General features: G+C 41.9%; 1 protein-coding gene across 1 annotated transcript in view; it reads right to left on the bottom strand.

Moving 5' to 3' along the window:
• cfap74 (cilia and flagella associated protein 74) overlaps positions 1–26,092 on the bottom strand; it is a gene marked incomplete at both ends in the record, with an annotated part of 45,464 nt that extends 19,372 nt beyond the window's left edge. The window contains 21 exons of the mRNA XM_079176865.1: positions 249–377; positions 6,149–6,270; positions 6,356–6,478; positions 8,133–8,248; positions 9,590–9,689; positions 9,896–10,081; positions 10,413–10,502; positions 11,214–11,280; positions 17,031–17,149; positions 17,304–17,462; positions 20,118–20,273; positions 20,386–20,599; positions 20,768–20,925; positions 21,835–21,937; positions 22,832–22,942; positions 23,331–23,504; positions 24,251–24,355; positions 24,449–24,547; positions 25,337–25,501; positions 25,767–25,848; positions 25,999–26,092. Coding sequence (XP_079032991.1) covers positions 249–377; positions 6,149–6,270; positions 6,356–6,478; positions 8,133–8,248; positions 9,590–9,689; positions 9,896–10,081; positions 10,413–10,502; positions 11,214–11,280; positions 17,031–17,149; positions 17,304–17,462; positions 20,118–20,273; positions 20,386–20,599; positions 20,768–20,925; positions 21,835–21,937; positions 22,832–22,942; positions 23,331–23,504; positions 24,251–24,355; positions 24,449–24,547; positions 25,337–25,501; positions 25,767–25,848; positions 25,999–26,092 — 2,672 coding nt within the window. The remainder of the gene's footprint in view (positions 1–248; positions 378–6,148; positions 6,271–6,355; positions 6,479–8,132; positions 8,249–9,589; positions 9,690–9,895; positions 10,082–10,412; positions 10,503–11,213; positions 11,281–17,030; positions 17,150–17,303; positions 17,463–20,117; positions 20,274–20,385; positions 20,600–20,767; positions 20,926–21,834; positions 21,938–22,831; positions 22,943–23,330; positions 23,505–24,250; positions 24,356–24,448; positions 24,548–25,336; positions 25,502–25,766; positions 25,849–25,998) is intronic.
• Positions 26,093–27,504: the final 1,412 nt, after the last annotated feature.

The raw sequence follows: 27,504 nt of genomic DNA, 5'->3' as shown, positions 1-27,504 counted from the left end.
CCAGACTGTTCTGTGAATCTAGAGCAGTTTTTGCTCAACAGGAAAACTGTATGTTTCTTCTCTGCTGAAGAAGAAGAAGAGGTTTGGGAGGTCACAAAACTGCAAGCCTGGCTCAAAAAAAAGTCTCTGAAACAGTTTGCACTTTCACAGAAGGTTGATCGAATCTTAACAAGGTTATGGTCAGAAATAAGATTATGAATGCTCCAGTGATTCCATTATCATTGCATCCTCTGTGTGTCCTTCCTTACCTCGGCAGGAACTTGAGTTGGGCATTGAAGCTCGATTGGGCCTGGACTAAGCCCGTCTTTGGAAGGATCTCCATGTGTTTCCTCATTTCCGGGCACACCTCAAAGGTCAGCTTCAGGGCTGTGCTGGCTCTGTCATACAAGAGATATGGTTTTATTAGCTTACTACTAAACACACCCAGTACATTCCTTTAAAAATGCGCCTAATCCAGGGCGATCCGCCCTGTTAAATAATTCACAAGCAGTATATCGCTGAGGCAATAATGCACAGGAAATGATGGCGACACTAGCAGTCTATCGGGTGGCGTAAAAGACACGACAATCCAAACGGTAAACGCGGTACAGACAATACTTTTGTTTGAGTGACACAGAAATTGCCTCGTATGGAGTGATGTACCCCAAGTCCAAATCAATCTGGTGACCCAATTTTCCAGGAGCTTCAACAGATGGTCACGCCTGTGGCCATGAGCCTCAGTAATAGCCGAAGCTTGTGATATAAATGGCTCGTCACCTTGGGAATTCTCCAACACGTCCAACCACAGCCCACACTCATAACACCTTCATAAAACGATGACAGTACAAACACGCCGGGAACAAAAAAAAAGTCCCTCTGTTTGCTGGAGGTGATATGCGCACACAGTGATAGCATTTTGCCATGTCTGCTTTCATCCTCAAAAGATACAAAGGTGAGCGATGAGCGGGCTGTGGCCAAATAGACTGAGGGAACCCTTCGTTTTCTTTTCTCGATTCCCCTCTCAAATGGAATGACCCACTTTGAACAGCGAGGTCAACCAGATGGTTGTGTCCCCGAGGCAAGGACTCTCAGGGACACTCGGGGATATTAAGCCGCTATCTTTATTCCGGCCAAATGATAACCTTCAAATGGCTCTCGGAGGAGTATTCATGGATACATAATCATTTAGGGCAATTAGGCATTTTAATTAACGGGGGCATTTAACTGATCCTTTTTCTTTTTTTTTTTGCCTGCGACCAGCTTATTACTGAAGCAATGTTTAATGATTCAAAGGTCACTTCACAGCAATTCACATAATTTGCTTCCTCAGGGTAATAATAATGACTATGTAACCATCACATTTTACCAATATTTTTGTTTCATTTGGTCGTAGACACAAGAGACGCCAGTTTCAGGAAAACAATTTCTCAAAGTGTTAGATGATTAAAGAAATGGATCTCAAAGAAGATTTTGTTGCAATTTATATGTTGTATTTTTAAGCCCTTAACACCCTTTTGTCTACTTTTGAACGAGGGTTGTTTTTCATGGTTTGGGATAGGCCCTTTGGTTCCAATTAAGGGACATTTTAGTGCCATTTTAATGCAAGGCCTCTTTCCTGTTCCAACATGACAATGCCCTCAATTCACAAAGCCTGTTCTGTAAATAGACGGTTTTCCCAATGTGGAGAAACTGTCATCCCAAGAAAAACGACAGCATCATTTCAGCACGTGTTCCGAGACAAAATGTGTTTGCATTCAAGTGACGAAGCCCTCTGGCAACTGTAATAATCGTGATGCGAGAAAAGTGTGGTGAGCCACAGCCGATAGTGGTTTATTTCAAATAAAATAACTATCACAGGAACTTGAGCTTGACGTGATTCCCTTCCTGGGTTCGTTTGAGGCACTTCACTGTGACAGACTTTGGAGCATTTGCTGCTTTTCATACTCCTTTCTCTCTATTACACTGCCTCTGTAATATTCCTAAAAAAACCTTTGTCGGAGCAACATTGATAATGACACTCATAATCATCATTGAGGTTTCTTGGCAATTGTGTCAGCACATGTTCCAGGGAAATTGCTCATGTTGAGTCTACACGCTGAGTGCCCACGGCTGCAGCAGCGCCTCTTCCCTTTTCTTAGACGGGCCAGGTGACTGTGCCTGCTTACTCCACATATTGTATTGTAAAGCCTCATGGGACACCAAGCCTTCTAACCATCCCCCACAATGCAGCACTGTCTGCTTTATACAATATATATTTCAAAATAACCAGCTGGAAGACCAAGGTTATTAATTAGCAACTATAGTTCTATTATCCCCAAAATAAAAAAGAAGAAACAGCCCCGAACAACGACAACAACACACTCACATTCCCTCTTGCCAAAACAACACAGGACACAGGTTGGACGGTACATTATGCACAGTAGGCATTTTAGAAATACAGTAAACAGAGAGAAACCAAGGACAGAAGGCTTTGGGAAGGAACAAAAGATGGTTGAATGTGTTTTTGTGGCCAGAATTTGGGCAGGAATGCTCAACTCCCCAGCAGGAGCCAGTGGAGGAGGGTTTAAAAAGTCCAGGCTCCCTGTTTGAAATGAACTAAAAAAAACCTGCCAACCGTCTGCGGAATATTCCAATCATTGGCTCACAAGCAAAAAAAAAAAATCAAACACTGCGCATTTTAAAGTCTCTTCAAAAATCTTTCAATTAGTAGGAGTAATATGCAAATCACTGGCTCACAGACAAGAGAGACATATTCAATTGTGCTTTGTGCTGGTCTCTTGAAAAATCTGTCAGAGGCTGAGGAGGACTTGTGGGATATCTACTCATCTCCTCAAAGGAGAAAGTGACAAATTGCGTGATGAAAGCAGCTCTTATTGTTCCCCCCCACCTCCAAAAAAAGCCTGCCAAGCTATTTTGTGTTCAAATTACTGTCTTGGAGGCAGAGTGACACGTTGCATGGTTTGCTGGTGCAAGAAACATTCTTTTTCCTTTAAAAGCTGCCGTTAACACTGATGCTGTCATCGTCATCTTGTCACATGTGCTGGTGTGCCAGCGCACCAGATGGCAGTTGTCACAAATCCCTCACCCCCACATATGCACTCCCTCCCCCTACATGGGACACAATGACTGGCTATAGGTGGTGGCCGGCACGCCTGCAAATGTTACAGAGTGTGTGGCATCATAATGTATCACATCCATAATCACCAGGGATTTACCGTTTGTCCTGCGTTATTGTATGGACCAAAGAGGATTGTGGGGATGTGGGCTTACTGGTTTGTCCCCTTGCATCATCTGGGCGTTTATGAACATTCATCAGTCAATGCATCTCTATTTTACTATGTCCGCACATTTGTTGGATCTCTCAATACTTAGCTCCGAGCGCAGTTAGGACACATTGATGTGGGGCCAGCTGAAAAGTAAGCTGGCCCTGTCAATTTTAAGGGATTTCCATGAGCCGGTTTTCTGTGAAAATGTCTGTGTTGGCTGAGACTGAGTGCGTGAGGGAGTTTTAGTATTGCATTCAGATAAGCCAGCGTGCTACATCAGCAGTCCGTGCCACTTTCCAAACTCTACTCCAAGGATGTTTCCAAGCATGACAACAAATAAAGTGGAATTATGACAAGCACCGCTCACTTCTGCAGTAATCTCATTGGGCTGAAGGGGTTCAAGGCGGCCTCTTAAATATTAATAGCCTAATATGTAGCTCATTATAATAACCGATCAATTTGTCAATATGCCTGATGAAGGTCTATGACTGAAACACTGCGTTTTCAGTAAACTTGTGAAAACTTTCTACCAGGCATTGTGCATGATTAGACAATACCCACAATGACTTTATAATAGACTGTTTAATTAATACGCACTCTGTGATAATGACAAACTGACTTGGCCTATTCTGACATGCTTTTAGTTTGCCCATGTTTTTTTTTGACGTCTTTATCTGTGAAAATTCGGCTGAAGAGTTTTCAACATTACAACATTACATAACACCAATTCATGTTAAAGCATTTACTCTTAAAGATACAGTGTGTTACATTTAAGGAGATCTATTAGCAGAAATTGATAGTTTAGAATAATATTCATAACTATGTTTTAATTAGTGTATGATCATCTGAAACTAAAAATGTTTTCATTAACTTAAAATGAGCCGTTTTCTACATGGGGAGTGGGTTCTCTTCACTGAGTTCCCCATGTTGCACCACCATGTTTCTACAGAAGCCCAGAACGGACAAACCTAACACTGGCTCTAGCAAGAGCCTTTCACGTTTTTTGCTCTATACCTGAAGGCCACCGTGGCTCTCGACGCGATCTGAGCGAGGCGAATGGCGATACCACTCAGCGGCTCACGCTACCGCAGTCTTTGAGAGGAAGGACTGAGCGGAGGGGCATTCAGTTGGTTGCAATATGCAACCTCGCCACCAGATGCCACTGCTTTTAAAGTATTACACCTTTAAAAGCAAAAGATCTGTCTATTTAAAAAGAAATGTTGGGATTGACGACATTAAATGCCAGCATGATGTCAGAGAGGCGGGGTGGACTAGAGCCACAAAGGACTCTTGCCTTTGAACTACTAAATATGGCTATGCCCCAACTGTCTGTCTACAAAGGCTAAATTGTACCCGGAGGCTGACTACAATAGAGAGCTGTGAATCTGCCATGTAGAGACCGTGTGCACCTGTGGTGGAAAATGTGTTGGTCCCATTTTAGTAAATTGCCTGTAAAAGATAAAATTAGTCCTGGAAAAATGAACAATTGGTGGATAGTGTGCTGTTTCCTTTGGGAAACGATCGTACGTATGTGTGTGTGTGTGTGTGTGTGTGTGTGTGTGTGTGTGTGTGTGTGTGTGTGTGTGTGTGTGTGTGTGTGTGTGTTTGCGCGTTGTGGTTGTGGACCATCTGCTCAAATTGTACATGAAAAAACAGCCCATCCCAAACTGACAGCGACTCTTTTCCTTGTGTCCTTGCTGTCAACGTTCATGCAGGTGAACATGAACTCATCTTTAGCATGACTACAACTCATAAACACTGATAACAAAAACTTTCTTTCATAGGCACCTTGCAGCGAATAAGACTTCCTAATAACTTCCACGAAAGTAACTGATTTATAACTTATATGAACAGTTGAACATAAAAAATTGTTGAGTTGGATTTCAAACAAAGATTATATTATGCAACCACTATAGAACTCCCTGGTTCACTCGTACAAAATCTAATAAACGAGGTGGCACTCACCAAGTGCACCTATTCTATTTTGTTATAATCAGTACCAAATTATAGATACACCCTAAAATAAAAAAAGGGATTTTGATTATTTTAAAGGAAAAGATTAGGAAAGAAGGGACCTGTAAAATAAAGGGGTTACCCCCAGGTCTCATAATCTGTGACTAGTCCTTTAATATTACCGATGCCAATGCATTTTTAATGGCAACGTGCACATCACCTTGAGAACTAATGGAATTGAAATAAGGCTTTGTACAGTTTCTTGGCACACTATGTTTGTCCTTGATCCAATGTCTCCAACAGTACCAGACGATTACTTAAAGTGACACTAATATTGGATTAAATGACGTCTCGCGTCCCTTAATTTGATGCGTTGCCTCTTCAAACAAGGTCGTTAAACAAGACATTTGTGCGAGTGGCTCACTCTACTCTAAAGTGTAAACCAATTGGACATCAACAAGGGATAGAACACTAGTTTAGTTCAATTACAGGGGCAGAGGGACTTTTCTCTATTGAGTTACACGTATTGTTGGTGTTTAGTATGTCATAGAAAATGAGCTAACGAGGGAGGCAGTTCATCGTTTTTTGCTTGTGTTTTTTGCATCTTTATTTACTTGAGATTTAAAGAATAAAAAAACTTGTGTTTTATTTGACAAAGGTGTTATTACTGTACTGTAAGGATTTCTTGTTTTACTTCATCAAGAAATAGAAGTAAACAAACAGTAGTTAGGTTTGTAAGTGCTGTTTGTACAGACTTAATTAAGTGACACAATCAGTGAATGGTTGAGTGGATTCTCTAAGACGTTACATTCTGGGTTTTGATTTTGAGCCGACCACGAAACATGAATACACTTCTAAGAACCACAGTGCAGGTGTGCAACAACATTTCTGTATCAAGGGTGTCTACATATATGACAAATCCGTCAGACATCTCAGGTTCTGGGACCAACCTGCTTTGGACCATGATACTGTCTTGATAGAGGCGGTCGAACATGCAGATCTTCAGGTCAATGCACGGCTGAACCACACATACGGGGACACTGACTGCGACACCCCTCACCTGGATGGGTATCTGTTTGTTTGTAATCACAAATGGTTTGCATGAAATGACGCGAATATGAAATGTATTGCTACCCTGATATGATATTGTGTCTTACTGGTTTGCAGGTTAAGTCAGAGAACTTGACGTGGAATTCCAGTTTGGCCTCTCCTGGAATGGTTGGAGTGAAAACAACTTCCAGTTTGAGGCTTTCAAAGGGTCCAATCTCCCCTTCTCTAACCTGAGGGAGGGCACATCAAACAGGACCAGGAAACATCGGATTATGTCAATAAGAATTCTAAAAGAATTCTACAAAACAAAGTCAGATGACCAGTATATCTACAGGACATTCCCAATAAACACAAAGTAAGACCATGAACTCTACATATTTTCAGTGAACTTCATGAGCTTTCTCTGTTTTGATGCTAAACAGGGACACACTTTAGTGTAACCGTTTTTCTCCACGACACAAAACCATTTCTACCCATGTAGGGGAAGTGGAAATCTCTCACAAGTGCAACTTTAAATTGCATGCAATCAAACTACACCGAAAAGCCGTGTGGATTGTCTGCTCAGCTGCAAAAGCACCAAGGTGGTGGGAGCCTTTAAAGAGAGAAGGGAGCCATTTGTGCAGCCACTGCCTCAACACTGTGGGACCGTGATAGCTTGATGGATAATCTGCCATTTAAGACACAAGCCTTCAACCGCAGGATTTTAAAGTATCAATCAAATTGACAATAACCGAGCGGAAGGCACCCAGAGACATGCAACACACAAACACAGCCAGAACAAGCGCAGAGGGAGCGGCATTGCACCATTAGCCCCCCACCAGAGAGACGTAATGAACCCTGAACAACTCCAGAACTTCACATGGGCCACAAGGCACACACAGCATCGATGCTGAAAACGAGACAGAGAGGCACAAAAATCGTCTACAGTAATAGTCTGTCTCTTCAGAAACAGACCGAGCGTCTCTCTGCTAGTCCAGGTTGATAATGATATTGTTGTGTTAGATCTATCAAAAGGCATTCATTTAGCCAATATCTTCAAATAGGATCATCAATAGGTACTTTATGCCGACGAGAAGTCTCAATTGGCCATCGAGGTGAGAATGACCTAACTCAGAATGTACAAAGAGGCCACACTAGCTGAAGATGCAAGCAATATCGATGCGTTCTTTGTGACATCTACAAAGGAAAATGAACGCTCTTATATGTACCAAACGATTAAACACAGACTCAGCTACAACAGCACTGACTGTCTTGTTAAGCTAAACAGTGCTTTGTTGGGTGGGTGGTCGTTTCCCAAAGCATAGGGAACACCAACTTGATCATCATGTCCAGGATTTTGGCCTCAGCGTGCCAGGCTCAAATGCCTTTTAGAGAAGATTTCGCTCAATTGGTCAGACTCGAGAAAAATGAACTTTAAATATATGTGAACCCTGACTTGTCATCGAGGGACTTCTCTCTGGCTGTGAAAAAAAGGACAAAGGACTGCTTGAATCAGTCAAGAGCAGCACCGTGGCTCGCTCCCTTTTGTGCCTTATTTGGCAGTGAGAAAGTTGGCAATCCTCGTCTACAGCCATGCTAACAGCTCTGTGAGACTATACTTGCCAAAGTACCATTAGCTGAATGCTAACGTCAATGAGAATGCTAACATGCTAATATTTGGCAGGTATTAAGTTGACCATGACCACCTTCTTACTTTAGCATGTTAGCACGCGACTATTTGCAAAGTAGCACTTAACACAAATACAGCTGAGGCTGTCATTCGTTTTGCAGGGATTTGGTCATTATTCTTGGACAATAATAATTTTAGTAGATGAAAGGTCAGGGGGTTCACCAAATCAATGGTGTTACTGTAACTAGTATTTTACAATAGGACCAAATACTTACATTTCCTAGACTTATGTCACCGCAGTCTGAGTGGCTCTGGTCCATCTGGACATGCACATCGGTGGACACACACGTCTCAGGGATAACTTCTGGACCTGTAGCTGAAGCCTCTGACTCTGCCACACACAAAAACACACACACACAAACAGACAAGGCAAAAACCTGATCTTAGGTCATTTCTACTGTTGTGTGGTTGAGTGGTCAAATTAAATAATTGTTCCATAAGCCAAAAGTTGGCCTCATGGTGGCACTAAGGGAAATCTCATCATCAAAATCCTGACAGTTTGACCGAGAAAATAAAAGTACCACTTATGCTTCGGAGCATGAATGGGCACATCAAATCAATCTGCAATCTGGCCAGTAGTTCAGGAGATATCGGTGACATAAAAAGCAAATAAGGTTAAAAAAATATATAACATCAACTACTGTCAGCAGCCTAAACATTTGGCCTAAATCAGACAGCCTCTCCCAACACTGGCGAATGGAAGAAACAGACAGTCTTTTCCAAACCAGCAGAGCAGAGGCAAGAGACTGAACAGCTTATCAAAGCATCAGTGGGGAAAAGTGCTGAGTGCAGCGATGAAGACTTCTGATCTGAGAGAACACTAAAGAGAAGATGCATCTCTTTGATGAGAGGAATCAGCTGTGAGAGCAAGGTGAACCCTTCGCTTTCTGTGTGCGCTTTCCTTTCTTTCTTTTTTTTTGTTCTTACCAGGACCAAATGTACTAACAGGAATAGAAAGATGAGAGAAATCCTCAACAATGAGGAGATTTTGTCAGTCCTCACTTCCTGTATTTCAGAGGCTGTTTTAGGAAACACTGTCCTCTACAAACGATGTTCATACACAGCCGCATCGGTTAATATGTGTAGGAGGTAATGAAATGCTGCTCAGGTTATATTTTCATCAGCATAGCAGCAAAAAGTATATACTGACTTTTCATTTATATATATATTATTTCCCCCTACAACACCGCTTCTTGTAACTAAAGCATGATTATGGCTCTGTTTAGTCGACTCAAAACACTTTGCTAAGATTAGGGAAAGATTGTGGGTGTTGGTTGGTATTGAAAAGGTCACTACATCCTACTGCACACTTTTTAGTCAGCATTGATTTTTTTCAAGACTCTGACAAGTATTATGAAACAAGACTAGGACTCCACAGCCATGCTAGCTGCTCTGTGAGGCTGTACGTGAGCTAAATGCTCACATCGGTGTGCTGACATGGTCACACACCAGCATAGCTACAAAATACTATCAATCAAAAATGTTTCAAAAATATTCTCCTCTATCAAAGCACTGCTAGAGAACATAATGCAGAAGAAAACTGCCACGCAGTTTCATTTAAAGATATTTTGCTGGGGAGTTGGATTCAGGAAAAAGTAAAGAAATGGTACCAAAATTAGGTAGTAGCGTTGTTAAAATTGGCATGATGTGTACACATGTACAACAGCTTTACCTGGGTGCTCCTGACTCTCTTGCTTCGGTTGGAGTTCTCCGGTGCCCATGGAAACAGGGCTGCTCTGGTCGTCAGACGTTGTGTTTTGACTGCTTTTCTCCTGTCAGCCAACAACAACACACACATCGGATTCTTATACATGATACTTTCTTCAAATGTCTTTTGACCTGGTAATGTCAATTGACTACACATTCATCGTGTGCGCTGTAAAATGCTCTAATTCTAAACTCATTTGTAGCTGTACAGTTGCTCCATCAGGCCACCGAAGGAACGGCAACTCTTTGAGGTCCGGATCTACGGTCTGACCTGGCAGGCGTCGGCAGAGGCCTGGGAAGCCGTCTGGGCGTGGCTGGTTTCTGGACTGAGACATGTGGAGGTGTCCAGGCTGAAGCAGGTGGGTAGTGCACCCTTGTTGGTCAAGGTGATAGTCCATGAAATAGTCTGGCCCACCACGTGCGAACCGAAGTCAATGAACTGGTTGTCAACCTCCAGCTAGAGAGAGGAAACATTGACATACAGCAAAAAGCAGCAGCAAAGAAGAGCTACTCGGTTGTTCATCCGCGATGCGGGGATTACACATCAATTCAATCATTATTGCTCCTATTCTTCATATGTCATTATGACTACAGCAATCTAAAGCTACAGCTATATGGGCCAACAATATCCATGTTGTATATACTCATACGCTCCCACACTATAGCATGTTTACATGTATAGCAAGAAAAAAAAATTCAACATGAGCAAATCGCAAGACATGAAAATGACATTGGTAATCATTTGGAACACTAATTCTCTCTAGGTTGGCTACAGCAACACTACTCACATCACATTTCTTTATGGTGCATCTGACGGGCACAGAGAAGCGACCCACTGCTGACGCAAACTGGACCTCACCTTCCACGTCCTCGTTGATCTGAGAGGGATTGAACAATGGGACAATGTGTTGCTTTATTAAAAAAAAGAGTGAAATGACATCGGGCAGAGAATGAGTTTTGACTTGGCTGATGAGAATATGTAGAAAGATGTATGAAAAGAATCTATGGTTCCTGCATTTCTGTTGATTCTTGCAGTTTTTCACAAGGACACATATATATGTAACGTTTTTGGATTTGACTATCATCGTATATCTGGGGTGCTGCAGGGAAATATTTCAGGTCTCTATTCCTCTTGTTACCTTGCACTGCTCATAATGGCAAGGAGCAGATCAGTCAAAGACTAGGTAATATACAAAGGCACAGAATTAAGCAGATATTCCATTGTGTGATTCTTACACTGCTCATCTGAGGTGGATGTGAAAAACCCTCAAATTAAAGCAGAAAGCCAGAACCCTGACCTTGTAGGCATGGCTTCATTTTAAATCCAATGTGCTATAGAACAGAGCAGTATTAAATATCATGAAAATAACACATTCAAAGGTGCATTGCGAAGCTATATACATTTTGCTCGATGAAGAATAAAGCAGAAATGAAGCAGAGTGGTGTTCAGTATTATTACCATTTATGTACATGCAGTTACAGACATGTGTTTATGTAACGACTCTAAAAGTCTGTACCATGCTTTACTCCAATTGGACACAAAGATGTACGTACTGTATAGGTATAAAAGGAGGGGCGACGTCACTAACCAGAGGTTGAAAAACAGCCTGCATGTCACAGGACATCCCAGTGGACAAAGAACCAGGAGACTCAAAGCTGAAACACAAATCACAATGAGTAACAAAATCAGCATTACTCATTTATACAGCTTGAAATGCAATGCATTACTGCATATGGAAAACAAGGTTATTTAACTGGATATTACACAGTTAGGACAAGTTGCTCAGAGTACAATACATTGATATATTGACATATCTCTGCTGAGTAAGACGATGTAAAAGCAGTGTGTAGTTTTGTCTTTGCACGGCCTCACACGTGGGTAGATTAATGACATAAAAAAAAAAGGCTCGGTGGAAACACGTTGGTTGTAAAGTACCACAGAATGCGCATGCCTTTGCATTAGGAGGTACGCTGCATTCAACAAGGGATCAGCAGCTTCAGATGAAAGGCTGAAGTGTGATGAATCTCCTGAGACCGGAGAGAAGATCAGCAGAAGTAAGAAGCGAGGTCAAGAGTCAACATGTTGCGCAGGATGCACGGCGCAGAAAAGAAAGAAAAGAAAAGAAAAGGCTATTGTTCCATATGGAGTTATTTCATTATCATCTCAGAATGTAAACCAGAGCAGGAACCAAAAGTCTATTTCCAGACAAGAAGAGAAACACGAGGGCTGGGAGCTATTTCAAAGAAAACATGTGTATCTCACAGCACATGTTTACACCAACCCTGATGCTGCCCCCGAGGAGCTTCACAACTCGCTCACCCTTCGAAAAAGACACAAGAAGAGAGCCGATCGATATGAATGTAGCAGGCAGCCGGCCAGAGAAGCAGGGAGAATTATCAAGAATTCAATAGATAAACAAAAAAGTTGGAAACATGAAACTATGAGCATAATTAGGAAGCGGCTACAGTCACAGAACATCAAGTATACCAAACAACCCTGTTATAAGGTCTTGGTAATGGTATCATCTTGTTACAAAGTTGGACAGATTTGAATCTGATTGCAATCATGCGTTAGCTCCTTTGTAGATTATGAGATATCTTTTGTGCCAAAGTTGACATCTTGGCCTTGAGATGGAAGAAGACGAAAAGCCGAGCGTCGGAAATGGGAAGGGTTCATACTATTTACCTCCGCTAAGGAGTGAGGTGTGTGGTGGGAGGGTGTAGCATGGGCCGAGCAAGAACCCCTTTACATTTTGGAGCGGATCTGCGTGCGCTCTCCGAGTGCCCTTCTAGTTTTTCTTTCTTATGTTAACTTTTCAAACTCTGTGAAAGAGCACAATTTCTATGTTTTTGCTTCTGTTGAAGCTAGTGGGTTGAAATTCGCTTTACATCCCCCCCCCCCAGCAATTAATAAATGAAATGCCCTGACAAAAAAGTGTGGTATCTGGGGCAGGACTTCAATAATCTCTACATGCGCGCACTCTGCCCGTCACCACAGTCTTCCACAAGCAGCTATAGTTTGGCAGCTGCGAGTACCAACAACAGCCATGTTGTTGTTTACGTTGATTATGATATGTTTACGTTCCTAGTGATAATCTTGGGGGAGTGGCTTCGGAGGGAGGCCTTTGGAGCTAGTGCTGCTAGCTATTTTCACTGGAAAAGAGTTGGTACCACTGGGCTGGTTTTTTATCAGTTCGATACATTTTAAAATCTAGCGTACTGTTCCTGGTTCCTCCAATATATACCTTCACAAGCTTTAACTGACAATCAAGGATATACTGATAGAAAATACATAGCACCATTTGCTGAATGTTACACCATTTGTAACCTTGAGAATGGTGACATAATTAGCAATCTGTGCATACTATCATGAACACCAGTGTGCGATGGACCATTATGTTTGGCTTGAGTAAACTGTTTGAAGTTGCTGGTCCAGCTGTCAGGATGGCTGGCTGAAGCTTCACCACTGTGACCTGGACGTGTATGAAGGCATTCGAACTGGTTGGGTCAGTCCGGTGGTAATTATGAACGTCACGCTGCACTTTCATCAGAATTAGTGTTTCATTTGGTTGATTCCCTTCCTTATCGGTACAACTCTTCTTTCCTAGCTTCAAGACAGGTGGTGTGAAAAAACATGTGAAGAGAAAAAAATAAAAATAGAACAGTTCACTTGGGATTAAATGCTGAGTGAGCCAGAGTTTGAAAACGCCTGCTAGAGCCCTATTTAGAGTGCCGCAAACGAGGCCATACTGTACAGTATATCTATCGCAGCAGACTGAAGTGATGAAGCCGAGACCGCGGCTGTACGGTATCACTGACAATGCCGGGCTCTATTTTACGTTCAGGCCCATTGGCTTCCCCGTACAGTAAATCAATAAGCCCTCTCAGTTTATTATTCAGTTCAACAGAGCTTAAACACCTTCACACTCTGGAAGCGCTTTACAGTGAAGCATCAAAACTCTGACGACGTGTGAGAACATTACTCGAATAATCTTGCTGTCGTACTTATTTCACAGAAGTGAGATGTTGCTCTCGTTACATCTAGTGGCTACAATGTTATGCACATTTCTGCACCGTAGTTTTAGCAATTATATGAAACCAATGAAGTATTGAGAACGTGTTTTAAAGAGCAGCTTTTTAGGTCAATTCATCCAATCAGAGATTTATTTTTTTTTTCTTTCTGGTGGATCTTTAAGCAAACTGTGGTATTTGAGCTGCCATTGAGTTACCATTATTTTAAATTAAAAATAATATTGAGCTCCACTGCAGGTTTGACTGATTCCCCTGTTGAATTATTTCTTTGTGGATTCTTAGTCAGACGACCAGGGAAGATGAATAAAACAACAGGCACAGTTAAGTGCAGCACGGTTTTCTGATGTCAGTCATTGGAATTTCCTTTGACAGATTACAAGCACTTGAGAATGAATGAAAAGGCCCTTACGAACTTTTTTTTAGCCAACATGTTTCAACGGGGCACAACTATAACATACTGTGGCTGTCAAGTTTGTATCTATTTGACAGTCAAAAAGTCTTTTAGACCAATCAAAAGGCTGACAGGCCACTTTGAAGATGGTTCTAAAAGGCTGAAACTTTACTCGAGGCAAAGGTAAGTGGGGTTCGCTCTGATCTCGGTTGGAGTTTGCATGAAAGGCATTTAGACTTCATCCACATTTATTGCAATTTTTAAACATTTTTTATTGTTATTATAACTACTTGCATGAACACTGTTTTCTATACAATAGTTTTTCACTAAGTCTGGCCTGAGCTGTTGTGTATTTAGTCCCAGTAGTGAAAACATACAGCAGAGCCCATTCTGGCACAAATGCACAATGCCTGTACGCTGGGCGGGGGGGTGTAGGGGGATGGGAAGCCATTTTTAGAAACTCTGGGGGCGTACAGGGAACCATGGGATGGTGTGAAAAAGCCCAGTGTGTTCCTAGTTCACATTTCTCTCTCGCTCCTGATGTGCTAATGGTTTTTGGCTGTGTGAGCCACGAGGGGTTTGCAGTTGTCATGACTGATCTCACTATTGTAGGTAAACACAACAGACAATGAACAGTAGAAGGAGGGTACAATGGCAGAAATAGGTGAATTTGTGTGAGCATAATTCCGTTTTTTAATTAGTCTTCCTGACTACAATAGAAACCAAACTATATGATTCCCCCACTAATATGTCTGTTATCCTGTTGCAGATATGGTGGTGGTTACAGTTACAATAGTTAAATATGTACGGTTTACAGTAGTATTCCGTAAACATGATACAACATTTATTGAACCCTTATTTTATTATATCAATCTTTCACTGGGCTTATTACTAACCCACTTAAACTTACTGGGTTAGAAATAGGCCCAGTGTGAGAGTGGTCTTATTTTGAACACAGGGATTTTTGTAGCGAGAGTTTTTATTCAAGAAAATAAATGCCTTAATTTGTATTGTTCTTTAGCTGAATGAGTCATCCATTGGTCACGGCTCCTTCTAATATTGTGTGAATAATCAGTCAGATGTATGTGAACGCGACATAATTGAATGGTAGACCTAGACTGTATGATGGACCCAATGTATTGGCAGAAATCAGGGGAACCTGACAGCATCAGCTGTTGACCGTTGACCTGCCTGTGAGCGAGTGGAACGGCATGACAGGCAGGAAACAAGTCTCCCGGTGAGGTACTACACAGTCTGTTTACTCGTTTTAAAGTTTTCAAAGCTTTTCTAACATTAGCCACTAAATCTGACCCAGAAGTACTACATACTATCATGGTGCTGGATCATCCTAATTTGGATATTTGAGTCACTCAGCGGCTCATAAAATGTGTTGGTTAACATTTATTCCAACAGACTTTTAGGATTAAACTACCACTCAGGCGGAAATACAGAAACTAAAAAAGTTACTTTCCATTCAAATTAACAATGTGATGTATTGAACAATAATACTTAACAATACAACTGTAGTCTTCTTTGCTGCTGCTGAGCAGCACTCAAGTCATGGGTGAGGAATAAATACTGCACAATCTTCGACTGTACATGATTTGTATTGATGCATGCCTTAAAAGGAAGAAAACTTGTTTTGGCTTCGTTATTTGTCTTTGTTATTATTTAACACCCGCCTAACATCGTTTCCCCTGCATCTTATTATGGGATATGGCCATCCAACAGCAGGAAACCGTCTAGCCTTTGTCACGGTGGAAGAAATAGGGAGTTGAGTCGTTATAATGTACACTTAGATCAGAGGACTAGAAGGTGATGTGTTCAGACAAGTGGTCCAGCACGAAGGCTCAAGAGCGGCATCGGTAGTTGCCAGCTGACCCAGCTGTAGCCTGGGAGACTCTTCACTCAGTCAGGCAGAAAGAAGAGAGACGAAGAAACCACATCAAGTCACGGGGGAGCTGATGGGAAAGTGATACACAGTGAGCGACCTGGAGAACAATGCATCTCTGTTTGGCCTGTGGGCCGGTGGCAGCCTGAGAGAGAGGAGATAGCAGAGACGTAGACTGACTCACTGCGCTGAGTCTCATAAGAGGAGCTGCGATCGTGGTGATACAAGCTGGCGTCAATATGTGGGAGGACAGGCTCTGCTTTCACGTCCACTCCATCGTCTTTTAAAATGACAAGAAGTGGTTGTATTGAAGTCCTACGTGGTGATACATCGACAGATGTTTCCATGTGATAATTGAAGCGACCAAACATATAGTGGCTTCACATAGGAGCTTTAACAATTCGCTGTTGCACACACCTCCAGCTCTAGTGTTGTCGCAATACAACGAAGAATGTCTATTTTATCTCTGTAAGATCAATATTTCAATATTTTAGGTTCTGGTGGGCTGCTTGATGTAATGGTATGTGTGTTGTTTTGCCCCCACAGAGATTGATTTGCCCCACAGTGATACACAGAGCCAACCTGAGGTTGCTGGCTTCTTTCAAAGTCTAGTCTGTTCATTTCGATGTAGAAGCAACTTCCTTATGGCATTTGGAGCGATGGGTAGCTCTGTAAGGATGTATATTGACACTTTAAAAGGGATAGTTCAATAATGTTGGCCCCTCTCTGTGGTATTTACCGAGAGAATAAAGATCAATTTAATCCCTGTGCGTCCAGTAGACAGTTAGATCACGTGATCGCAAAGTCTGGAGACGGGGGGGGGGAACTGCATACCTCCATCCAGACTTTCATGGAATTTGGATGGAGAAGTAGATGACACTATTTGATTTGGCGGACTGATGTCCGAATGAATGTTTTTTAGGTAGCAATAGAAGAATTGAAAGTCTCTTTTATATTATAGCCTATTAAAAGGGGGGACACCAATTCTATGCATCAAAGCCGGTTTACAGGTCTTGGGGAGTACCACCGTCCCCAGATTCCAGGGTTACAAAGACCTCTGTACCGTAATGTTTTGACAATGTAAAATCTTACTTGATAGAGAGGAAATCCTTCAGTTGGGCGGAGACCCCAAGGAGCTTGCAGTGGTTGGTCACGTAGCTGATGTTAGTCAGGACGACTTTCTTCTTATACATTGTGCCAACTTCAAAGTCCTAACAAAGAACGTTCACTGTAATGTCAGTATGCCACTATTAAACTTCATCAACAAAAGATCAGCTGTTAATTAGACATACACAGTTTTAAACAGGAAAAATGCACATAACGAGCAAGTTCATTAATATTCTTTTTAGACCAGTGGTGAGGTACCTTGAAGAGGATGACCTCTGGTTTGCTGATGAATGGAGGCCCTTTCAACTCTTTCCCATGAACCTTTTTAGCAGGAATGTTCAGCTTTCCACTGGCCATTGCCGGTTCTTCCTGCTTTACGTCTGTCTGCACCAATGTTGTTTTCTCTTTCAGGAGCTTCTGTAACCACAAAGGGAAGCACAGCTGGTTGAGTCTTTGCACATAATCGCATACGACAAGACAACCAAAGCAAAATTCACCGACATAAAAATGTCTCTTTAATGGATTTTGAGAGCGTGCCTGGTGACTATGAAACTAAATCTAACATTTCATCGTCATAAACGTTTTCAAATTTCAGTTCCTCAGGTGATCCCTTGTACTCTGAATGCTGGGGCTACGCGTGAATAAGAACTGTATGTATGATTACCCTTCACATTGAGTGGCGCTGTAAATATGGGCCACATGTCACGGAGTGCAGAAAAATATTATATTTAATGAAGGATTATGTAATCCTTTTATCAGATTAAAACAATGTACTAACTATGGGTTTAGTCTGCTGCAATATAAAATGAGAGACTGATTCATCATCATGTCATGGTCAGTTCATGGTCAATATATATAATGGCTGATATTACCTTCAAAGATAGAACCTACTCGGTCATCATAGGTAAGTACTCATTCTCTACATCTCACATTACCTGTGGAGTACCGCAAGTTTCAATTTTAGGTTTAATTTTATTTTCCATAGGCTGCCACTCGGTCAAATCATCCAACGTCACAATGTCTGTTTTCTTTGCTACGCAGACGACACACAGATATACCTTCCCTTGAGACCTGATGACCCTAAAAGTGATATCAACTGTTGGATGGCCCAAAATGTTCAATAACTCAAAATCAGAAATCACATTATTGACTACTGTAACTTCCTTCTCTCTGGCATCAACCAAAGGTCAGTCTCTCGCCTTCGACTAGTTCAGAACGCAGCAGCTCGGCTTCTCGCTGGTTTTAACAGATGACATCACATCCCCCCAATCCTGGCTTCTCTCCACTGGTTCCCTGTTCATTTGAAAATAGATTTTAAGATTTTACTGATCACTTTTAAAGCAAGTATGGGTCTGGGCCCAAAATATTTTGAAGAAATGTTGACCCCTTATGGGCCAGTTCGCAGCTTTAGATCCTCAGGGCCCTTCTGGCTGTTCCAAAGTCGAGGCTAAAAGCTAAAGGGGACCATGCTTTTGCCATCAGGGCCCCTCGGACATTTTTACAGACTGGCTTTTATGTAATGTTGATGCTTTACTGCTCTATTTTATTTTATTTAATTTTTTTAATTTATTTAATTTATTTAATTTATTTAATTTATTTAATTTATTTAATTTATTTAATTTAATTTAATTTAATTTAATTTTATTTTATTTGTTTATTAATTGTATTAATATTATTAATTTTATATATTATTTTATCGTATCGATTGGGTTTATGTTACATCTGTTGTAATGTTTGATCAGGGTTTAACTCTTACCGTAGTTTGTCTTGCTTTATTTTGAAACTGCATGTTTAGTGTTAAACATGTGAAAGTGTTTTTAAGAGCCCTATTTTATCTTTTATGGTCATTTTATCCCTGCTCTATTCTCACTGCATTATAAAAGCACTTGACGTGAACTGACATGTCATCATCATTGTCCCCCTCATGAATCAGCGGCTTACATTGCCGCGCTCATCTTTCGCACAAGCCATTACTGTGTTGAGAAGAAGCCTTTGATGAGGGAATGAGTCTGATCTGTCGGGAGGAGAGAACGCTTCCACTCGACTTGCCACTTGCTCAGGGCTGTGAGCTGTGGCACCGCGCTCGCTCGGAGGCCTCCGAGGCTCCAGCACGATGAGACGTGATGCCTGACGTCCCACATGTCAAGCGTGTGGACGGTCTGGATGACACAGACAGCCAACTCCCCTCCACGGCAGCCAGCTAGACACACTATCAACAACGGCCACGGAGCAACCCTTGAGCAAGGCACTTCTTCTCCAGATTCAAGAAAAGTCAGAATTTGATGCTGTCGCTGCGGTAAAACTCTGTATTGATTATATATTTATTGTAACTTATCAATTCTACACTACGTCTATAGAGGAAGCTCTTAATTACACCACATTTTTAGGAAATATGGCTCTTGGTCAACTAAGCCTCTATGTGTTGAGAGAAATAATAAAACAATACCAGCTATAGATATCTAAATGTGCAGTGTTCTCAAACTGTGTTAGAAAGTCAGTTCCAGTAGCCTGCAGCCTACTGTATGCTAATGTGTTCGTATTACTCTGGACACAGATATCAGTGTGATACTTTGTTTGTAAAACAAATTGACCAGTAACTGTTTGGTACCCTTTAACCAGATTCTAATGAGGCACTTTGATCTGATTGTGATATGAACATATATTTATGATCACCATTGTTATTGTATCGTCTTCCTCACTGCCATCATCAGTAGAAGCATCATCGTTATCCTCACTGGTTTCCCAGCCGCAAACACTGACAGCCGTGTTTATTGGGACACACTAACAAGCATGCAACCTCAACCCCAGCCTGATTAAATCAGTGAACAAGAACTCCGATGAATCAGCTTTCACATCCAACCTGCTACGCACCTATTTTGAAATCGTCGAAAATATGTCTTTTAGTGGAATTATCTATACAACGTGCTTCAGTTTGTTGGTGGGGAATTCAGTGTTGGAAAATGTGAAAAAAAAAAGATGTGGCTGCTGTGAATGGGACATGATTTATGAGTGTTTAAACTTAGCAGCTTGCAAGATTTTGCTTTTGGTTGGCAGTGGCTTGTTTTAGTGCACCTTGTAGTTCTGGTCCCACAGCCCAGAGAACTCAGGCTCAGCCAGGCTGTCAGCAAGGCTCTGGTGGTCCACTTCCTGGTGCAAGGTTTCCTCCAGGTCCTCAACATCCGAGGAGGCTGACGATGAGCTGCTGATGTCACTGAACTGTCTCAACTGCTGAAAAAACAAAATGCACATACACAGTGGGTCGTAAATGTTTAAATTCACTTGACACTTGACTTTAACAGTCATTCCACAGATGTCATCCGGGAGGTTTCGAACCACTCACGATTGTGGCTCTCTCTTTGGTGGCCGATGGGGGCCCGGGATCCAGGTAGCGCAGGAGCTTCTCTCTCACTCTCCCCAGAGATGGGAACTTGTCAGTGGCCGAGGGCTTAGGCGGCAGCGCCTGGTGCCTCTTTCGGCTCTTTTCCTGCTGTCCCTCCTGAAGCATTTTTTCCACGATCTCCACTCTCTTTGACTTCTGCCTCTCCTTGAATTCCCTGAAAAAAGGCAAATCAACAACACCGCATTATACTGAAATGCGGTCATGTATTCCTCGGCACGCAGCGAGAGAAAACACCCACACACTGCTGCATGGAGTGGGAGTGGAGGACATGCATGTGGGAGAGAGGAGGAGAGAGGAGGAGAGGAGAGGAGAGAGGACGTACGCTTGTTTTCGTTTTATCTCCTCTAGTTGTTTCTGTTGGTACATATGCTTGATACTGTTGATTCCTTGGGCCTCCAGGGATTCTTTCAGTTGTCTCTGTCGCTGCTCTTTCTTCTGGGCACTCGCTTTGGCTCTGCTTTGTTGGACCCGTAAGCTCTCCTAAAGAAAATCAGATTAATCAAGCTACATTTGACCACATCGTGTCATCTGAACTAAGAAGAATCTCTCAGAGCTACTTTCTCCTAAACTAGGAAATGTACCTGTTGAATGGTGAAATTGTAAAATACAGCACTCAGCAGCACGATGACAGCATTGGTAGATCATGATGATGAGCATGTGAGCACTGGTGAAAACAGCGTACCCAGCCCAGAGCTGAATTTACTGCATTCTGGGATCCATGAGGGGGTGTAGGTAGTAATGACAATAAAATGAAAATGTGGTTGCTGCTTCACATCTCTCCCTGCTAAGGGGAGAATGTGGTCAGAGTGGATGGAATAAATAAATCCAGGTCCTAATGGCGAAAAAATGAACGATGATTTCCTTTGGCTTGTAGTTGACCAAATGATAGTCTTGTTTGAATGACACTAATGCAACTTCAACAAGTCGCACTACATTATTATGCACACGCCACATCCACGCCTCCCTTTTAAACAGTGCTATTCATACTGAACAAATACAGAGCCCACTGAGTGTCATGGGAAGAACAAATAGATAACACAGGACTAATGGCGGTGCTTTGCTTAAAATGATTTATGACCCTTGACTGTAATAATAATTGTCAGACAAACATCAGGTTCATACATGAATCGTGTTACATGTGTGCTTATGTTGACATTTCAGCACAAGTAAAATAAAGCCATTCTATATCGGTCCACTATGTCGTTAAAGCTTCATGAGCTCATAATGCATCACTGAATATAGTTTGTGCTTAAAGGTTGTTTACTTATGCCCTTTGGATTTAACCTTTCTTATACAACACCATAGACACGGTAGCTATAGAAAAAAGCAATATTACATTATTGTGTTTCTCATCACTATGAAGAATGCTACAGTTTCGGTATTGCTCACTTGGGTGGCTGCTATGTTAGATTTCAGTGACTTGACAGCCTGTATCCTCTTCTCCAGTAGCTCCCTGCTCTGCTGCTCCTTCTCAGCCTCTTGCCGATGCATCCTGAATGAAACAGGGACAAACCCAAAGCGTGTGAATGCTCAAATACAGGACAGACAGAAAAAACAAATCGGCTGTCACTGCTTGGGATTGACACGCGACATTGCGGTTAATTATCATGAAGAAATGAGTATTATACAAAGTTAACGTTCACTTAAGCTTACTTGAGGCGGCGTACTGTTAGAAAACACTGTTCAGCTCAGGTTCCAGATACGTAAAAGCATTTGTAAAAATAAATACATACAAATATACATCTATGTAAATGAACATGGTACAAATCTTTATATGAAAACTCAGATTTTAACATAAAGTAATGACTTTTTCGGGAAACAACATTTATGAGGTTTGGCAAACAGATGAAGTAATCAGACAGAAGGAAAGGCGTCCGATTGGCTGATAGCTTCTTTCACTGTTCAAAGCAGGAAATGAATGTTAATCAAAAGGTAGAGTATCATTCTATAAATAGACAGAAATGATATTTTGCTTGATGGCATGTTATATAGGCAGGGTTTTAGTTACCAGTCTTTGCTCGATCATTTGACTCGTGGCACTGAGCCCATTGTTCCTAACGAAAATGTAAATCCTAAAAATATATAGCTTCATCCATTCATTTTTTTAAAGGTCAAGTAATTTCCCAAAACAGCTGGGCATTGTAGCTTATAGTGAACATTATTCAAACAGGAGTATAGAGTGATTGTGTCGCAGACTATTTTCAGCCGCTGATTAATACACATTTGGTGTTTGCATTTGTCTGCATGGTGCGATGCATGTAGACCCACTTGTAATATATTTTGCCATTGTGAGCAAATGATCAATAGGACGTGTCAACTCTCCAAAGAGTCCTCCGAGTAACACCATATTCTTCAAGCCCTGTTCTTTGGCTTTAAAGCTGATTACCTTTTAATGGTCTCTTTCAGGTACTTGGCAGCTATCTTGCGGTTCGCCTGGCCCGCTTCAATTTTCTTCTGACATTCAGCCTCCGCTTTCTTCAGCATGGCTGCCTGTTTACTATCAGAACACAATCCCAAACACTTATATAGCGTATCAGTCATCACAGGGCTTTTCAAGGTTGATATAACTGATTCCCCATACAGGCTTCTCATAAAAGAATCAATGACAAAATGCTACAGCAACACAGGACAAACATGACCTCCATAGGGCCGTGATACTTTGGACATACTTTAAGGCACTTTATTTCCAATTATAATCATTTACCATCTGCATATCAGTGATATTTTGCTAAAATCAGATGTCTTCTACTTACTTGTTAACGTACTGAGAGAATAATTTTGTATGCGCAGCAGAGCAGTAGCTGACACACACACACACACACACACACACACACACACATATGTAGAAATACAGTGTGTACGTAAAAGACGGTGGTTTTCCCTACTCCCTGTGATGCTGCATCTTGAACTGCAGGTGCTGGTTGGCTTTGCTCTGCCGCTGCAGCCTTGACGCTGCCTTCTGGTCCTTAAGGACCTGGAAGACCCGCTCCTCCTCTTGCACCTCCTGCCGGAGCGAGGAGAACCTGCCAAGCTCCACCTCCACCTCACACAGCAACCGTCTGAGAAGCAGAAGATGTAGAATGAGGTGGATGTAGATAGAACATGTAGTTAAGAACGCTGACTGGTGGTGTATATTATCTTCCAGAAGTCACTTACTGTAGCAGAGGTAGGAAACTAGACATATATTGGGGTTTTGAAGCGCAATGCGGCTTTTATTTTGTAGTTTTTAGTTTAATCAGATCAATCAGCTGAATCAAATGGTCTAGGAGGCAAACACTTAACGGGGTGATAATTGGAAACGCCTACAAAACAGCATTCCGACTATTAGAGGATATCCTTTTCCTTTAGAAAAACAAGCAGTTCCTTAAAAAAGAATGAGGCAGCCTTAAAAGCTAGAAGATGATGGTTTGCAGCGTTTATAATCACTGTTATGCAGCTGCACAAAATGTCAAATAAACAGGCTTCCTGACTAAAGAGAGCACTGTTTTACAAAAAAAACACAAGGGGGCTGCACTGGTGTAGGCGTGTTGTTTCAGGTACCGTCGAGATGCTGAAATAAAATCCAGGAAGTGTGTTTTGAGAAATAGATCCGTGGGTTTGAAGGTTTATCAGACGCCTAACCGCTGCCTGGCGGTTTGCTTTGTTGCCAGGTGACGTCCCCCATTGAAACGTTTGGGCTGTATTACCATGCAGGTTTTATTTTTAGCCCCCTGTGTTTGCTCCCCCAGTGTTAATGCAGTGGTCCCATTGACATAAATGAGGGGGCTGCGTTTTTCCGTGCAGTGCTAGCGCCTGTCGGACTCACTCTTGTTGCTTCAGCCAAGTGTTGATGTGGCCCTCCAGCTCCTCCTCACTCTGCAGCTTCTGACACAGATGCTTGTGTTGGGCTCGCAAACGAAACACTGCCACACTGCAGATTAAAACAAACAACGAGTGGAACACACAAGGGGTTGGACAAACATCTCATGTATGAATGTAAAGAACAGACCAGTCACCAACTCACCTGTTGTCCGCTGCTCTCTGTCGCTCGATCTCGTTCTCCAAGTTCTCCCTGTCCTCCACCAGACCTTCAATGCACTCACGACAGAGTTGAAGCTCTTCTCTGGGACAAAAAATAAAGGAAACATGAAATAACACAGACCAGTTGAACTGTCGACATAGAAAACTTCCCATATCAAAGCCAATCAGAAAGCACATTTTCAAGGCCGTAAAAGTGCAATGTACACAAAGCATCAAGCTAATGGATTTCCTTGGCCATTGCAATAAAAGGAAGGCAATTCTGTGGGCTAACAAAGTAATCTAATGAAGATATTTAAAAGCTGAGAGTGGACACACACACACACACACCTCAACAGCGTTGAATTGCCCAATGTTTTTTTTTGCAGTTTAATGGTGTGCAAAAGAACAATCTGTGAGCGGGGAAAAAGGAAAATCACGGCACATGGTACAGCAAGAGCGGTAGATTGGTTAAAAGCCAGGTGTGCTTAGGTGCCATTAAACTTGCGTTTGATCAGAGCGCAGTGCAGCTCTACTCTGACCTTTGATGTTTCCTGCTAAAGGAAAATGACAGACATTTTTTTTTGCCGGGGAACGCATCACACTTCATCGGGTGCTTAATGGCTCGCAGTGCAGACAAATAAAAAGGAGGGAAGAAAAGTGGGAAGAGAGGACATTATGGGAAATTGTTCTCTCCGCAACTGAAATGATTTCTTGCAAATAGCTGAATCAATTGGTATAGAAATGATTGGCTCTGAGTGAAGAGGGCAAGAGGGGAATGACCTGGGAAAGTGGAATAAGATCTTTTTCAGAAAGGGAAAAGATTGTGGGAAATTGTTTGCTTTTTCTTAGTGCTACTGTGGCTCGAGAGGTCCGTTGATTGCCAGGTCCAGACCTGGCTTTCAGCACGTCATCCTCCTTCTGTCGGTGAAAGCGGTCCAGCTGGTCCAGGTTTCGTCTCAGCTTGAACATCCGTGCAGTCTCGGCACAACGCCTCTTCTTACCGTTCACGGCCGCAACCGCAAGGTCACCATCACCGTCAACATCACCGTGGTCATCTCTACGGGCAGATGGAAAATGACATTTAGGAAAGGTTGCATGTTTAATGCAAAATCTGGTCATGCGTTGCGTACATGCATAAGATTAGACCACTATTATGCCCGGATGTGTTTGTACTGAGGTTTTACGACGTAAAAACTATCATCATCATAATTAGCTTTGCTATTTTCTATTAAAATATCATATTGAGAATCACATTAAGTTAACAGGATTACTATATAATATATTTTTATGATATGATCCACAGAAAAGCAAGAATCACTTACTCATACAACTCTTCTAACCACTTCAAATCAGGAGGAGGAAGGACTGGCTCTTCATCGTTAAAGGTCTCCTGGTCCGGACCATCTTCTGAAATAAACATGTATTTATTATAGTGAGGGATCCCAGTCTCTTAAAACGCTGGTAAAATAGAAAGTTATATGTACACATCTTACAAGTTGAGACTACAAGCTGCATTTTAGCGACAACAAGGCAGCAACAGGGGTTGTCACTCACCGTCACTGTCCTCATCAGTGCTGAGGTAGACACTCAGCAGTCCACACCTGTCTGACGCCACATCCAACGGACTGTCCCTCGCTTCGACGTCCATTTCACCTGATTTATCAATGACAAATCTAGAACTTCAACATAACCCCGAGAATGGGCTAAAGGCTAACAAACCTCTTCAGTTATCCGGAAATTTAACGTGGCGTTGCTCATTGAATTGTTGGAAGCCACTGCTTTTACCCGGCAGACATGGCGTTGATTAATTATCAGTGACGCGTTTCAATTTTAGGATCATTTCGACGCTTTGCTCTTAATTGCTTGTCACAACGGCCGCTGGTCTCGTTAAAAAAAGCTGAAATGTCATTTAGAAATGTTGTTTAGTGGATTAGCTATGTCTGCCGATTCAAAGATGGACTCTTAGTGATTTGCAGCAGATGTTAAGTCGTATGTTTGAGGTGTGTGACATTGTCACTGAGTAAGACAACATTCAATGACCAGCTTTATGAATGGAATTTGGCGTGTCGTTTCCCTACAGTGGCTAGCTAAGCTCGGGAAGCTAGACAGTTTAGCAGTTAGCTACGTTAATGCTAAATTTAGGCTGTACAACATTTAGAGTTAACAACTTCATTTAACGAACATTAAGCCGTTACCTCGCTCGTCTAGGGTTTCCACCTCTTGGTAAGACATCTTCTCAATATTACTTTTTCTCACGACAAAAGTTACTCCGCCATGTTTGTTAGTGTTTCCAAGGAGACGGGACGCAAGGGGCGAGGCCTTGCAGTCCCTCGAGACGTCTGTCAAATGAACTTGTAACTGAAACCTACTGGTAGAAGAATTAACATGAGAGACTAATGTAGTGACAACTGTGGATGACCCAAAAGGACGTTAAAAGTGTTTTTTAATTATAAAATTCACCATTTATACTCATACATGAGGAGGAATAAGTGGTTGCTTAAGCCTGTTATGCTGTTGTTCTTCTAAAATTATTCTTTAAAATTGCATTTTGTGACTTCCTGTCTGCTGTTACATTTTCAGTATAATTTCCTTCACCAACACTAGTTTATTTCATCTGATTAATATCAGTCATGCCAGACTCAGCAGAAAATGTCTCAGCTGGTTCAGAAAGAACAATGACAAATCTGTGAGTTATGCAAAATCTTTTGTCAAGCATGCAAGGCTGCTATCTGATTTACACGGGAAAATACGTTGATTTGTAGTTGATCAGTATTGCACTGGCACAATGGGCTTTTTACTGGAAAGATTCTCTTTTATTTGACACACTAAAGCTCAATTGATCATAATGTTGAAGAGGAAGGAAGGAACTGTGTCCTAACATATTAAAAACTTGTGATACACGGATATTTTGGATCACCAAGGGAGACTGAATAAATAAAAAGTATGAGTGTATGTGTGTGTGAGAGTGTAATGTATAATAGAGGGCATGATTTGTTGGAAAGACAAAGGCAAGGCAAAGGTATTGTGAGGGAAACAAAGACTCCAGCTGACATGAAGGAT

Source organism: Pholis gunnellus, assembly GCF_910591455.1.
Source record: "Pholis gunnellus genome assembly, chromosome: 2".
NCBI classification, from domain to species: Eukaryota; Metazoa; Chordata; class Actinopteri; order Perciformes; family Pholidae; genus Pholis; species Pholis gunnellus.
Note: the sequence above shows the minus strand (reverse complement) of the source record. Positions and strands in the feature narration are given on the sequence as shown.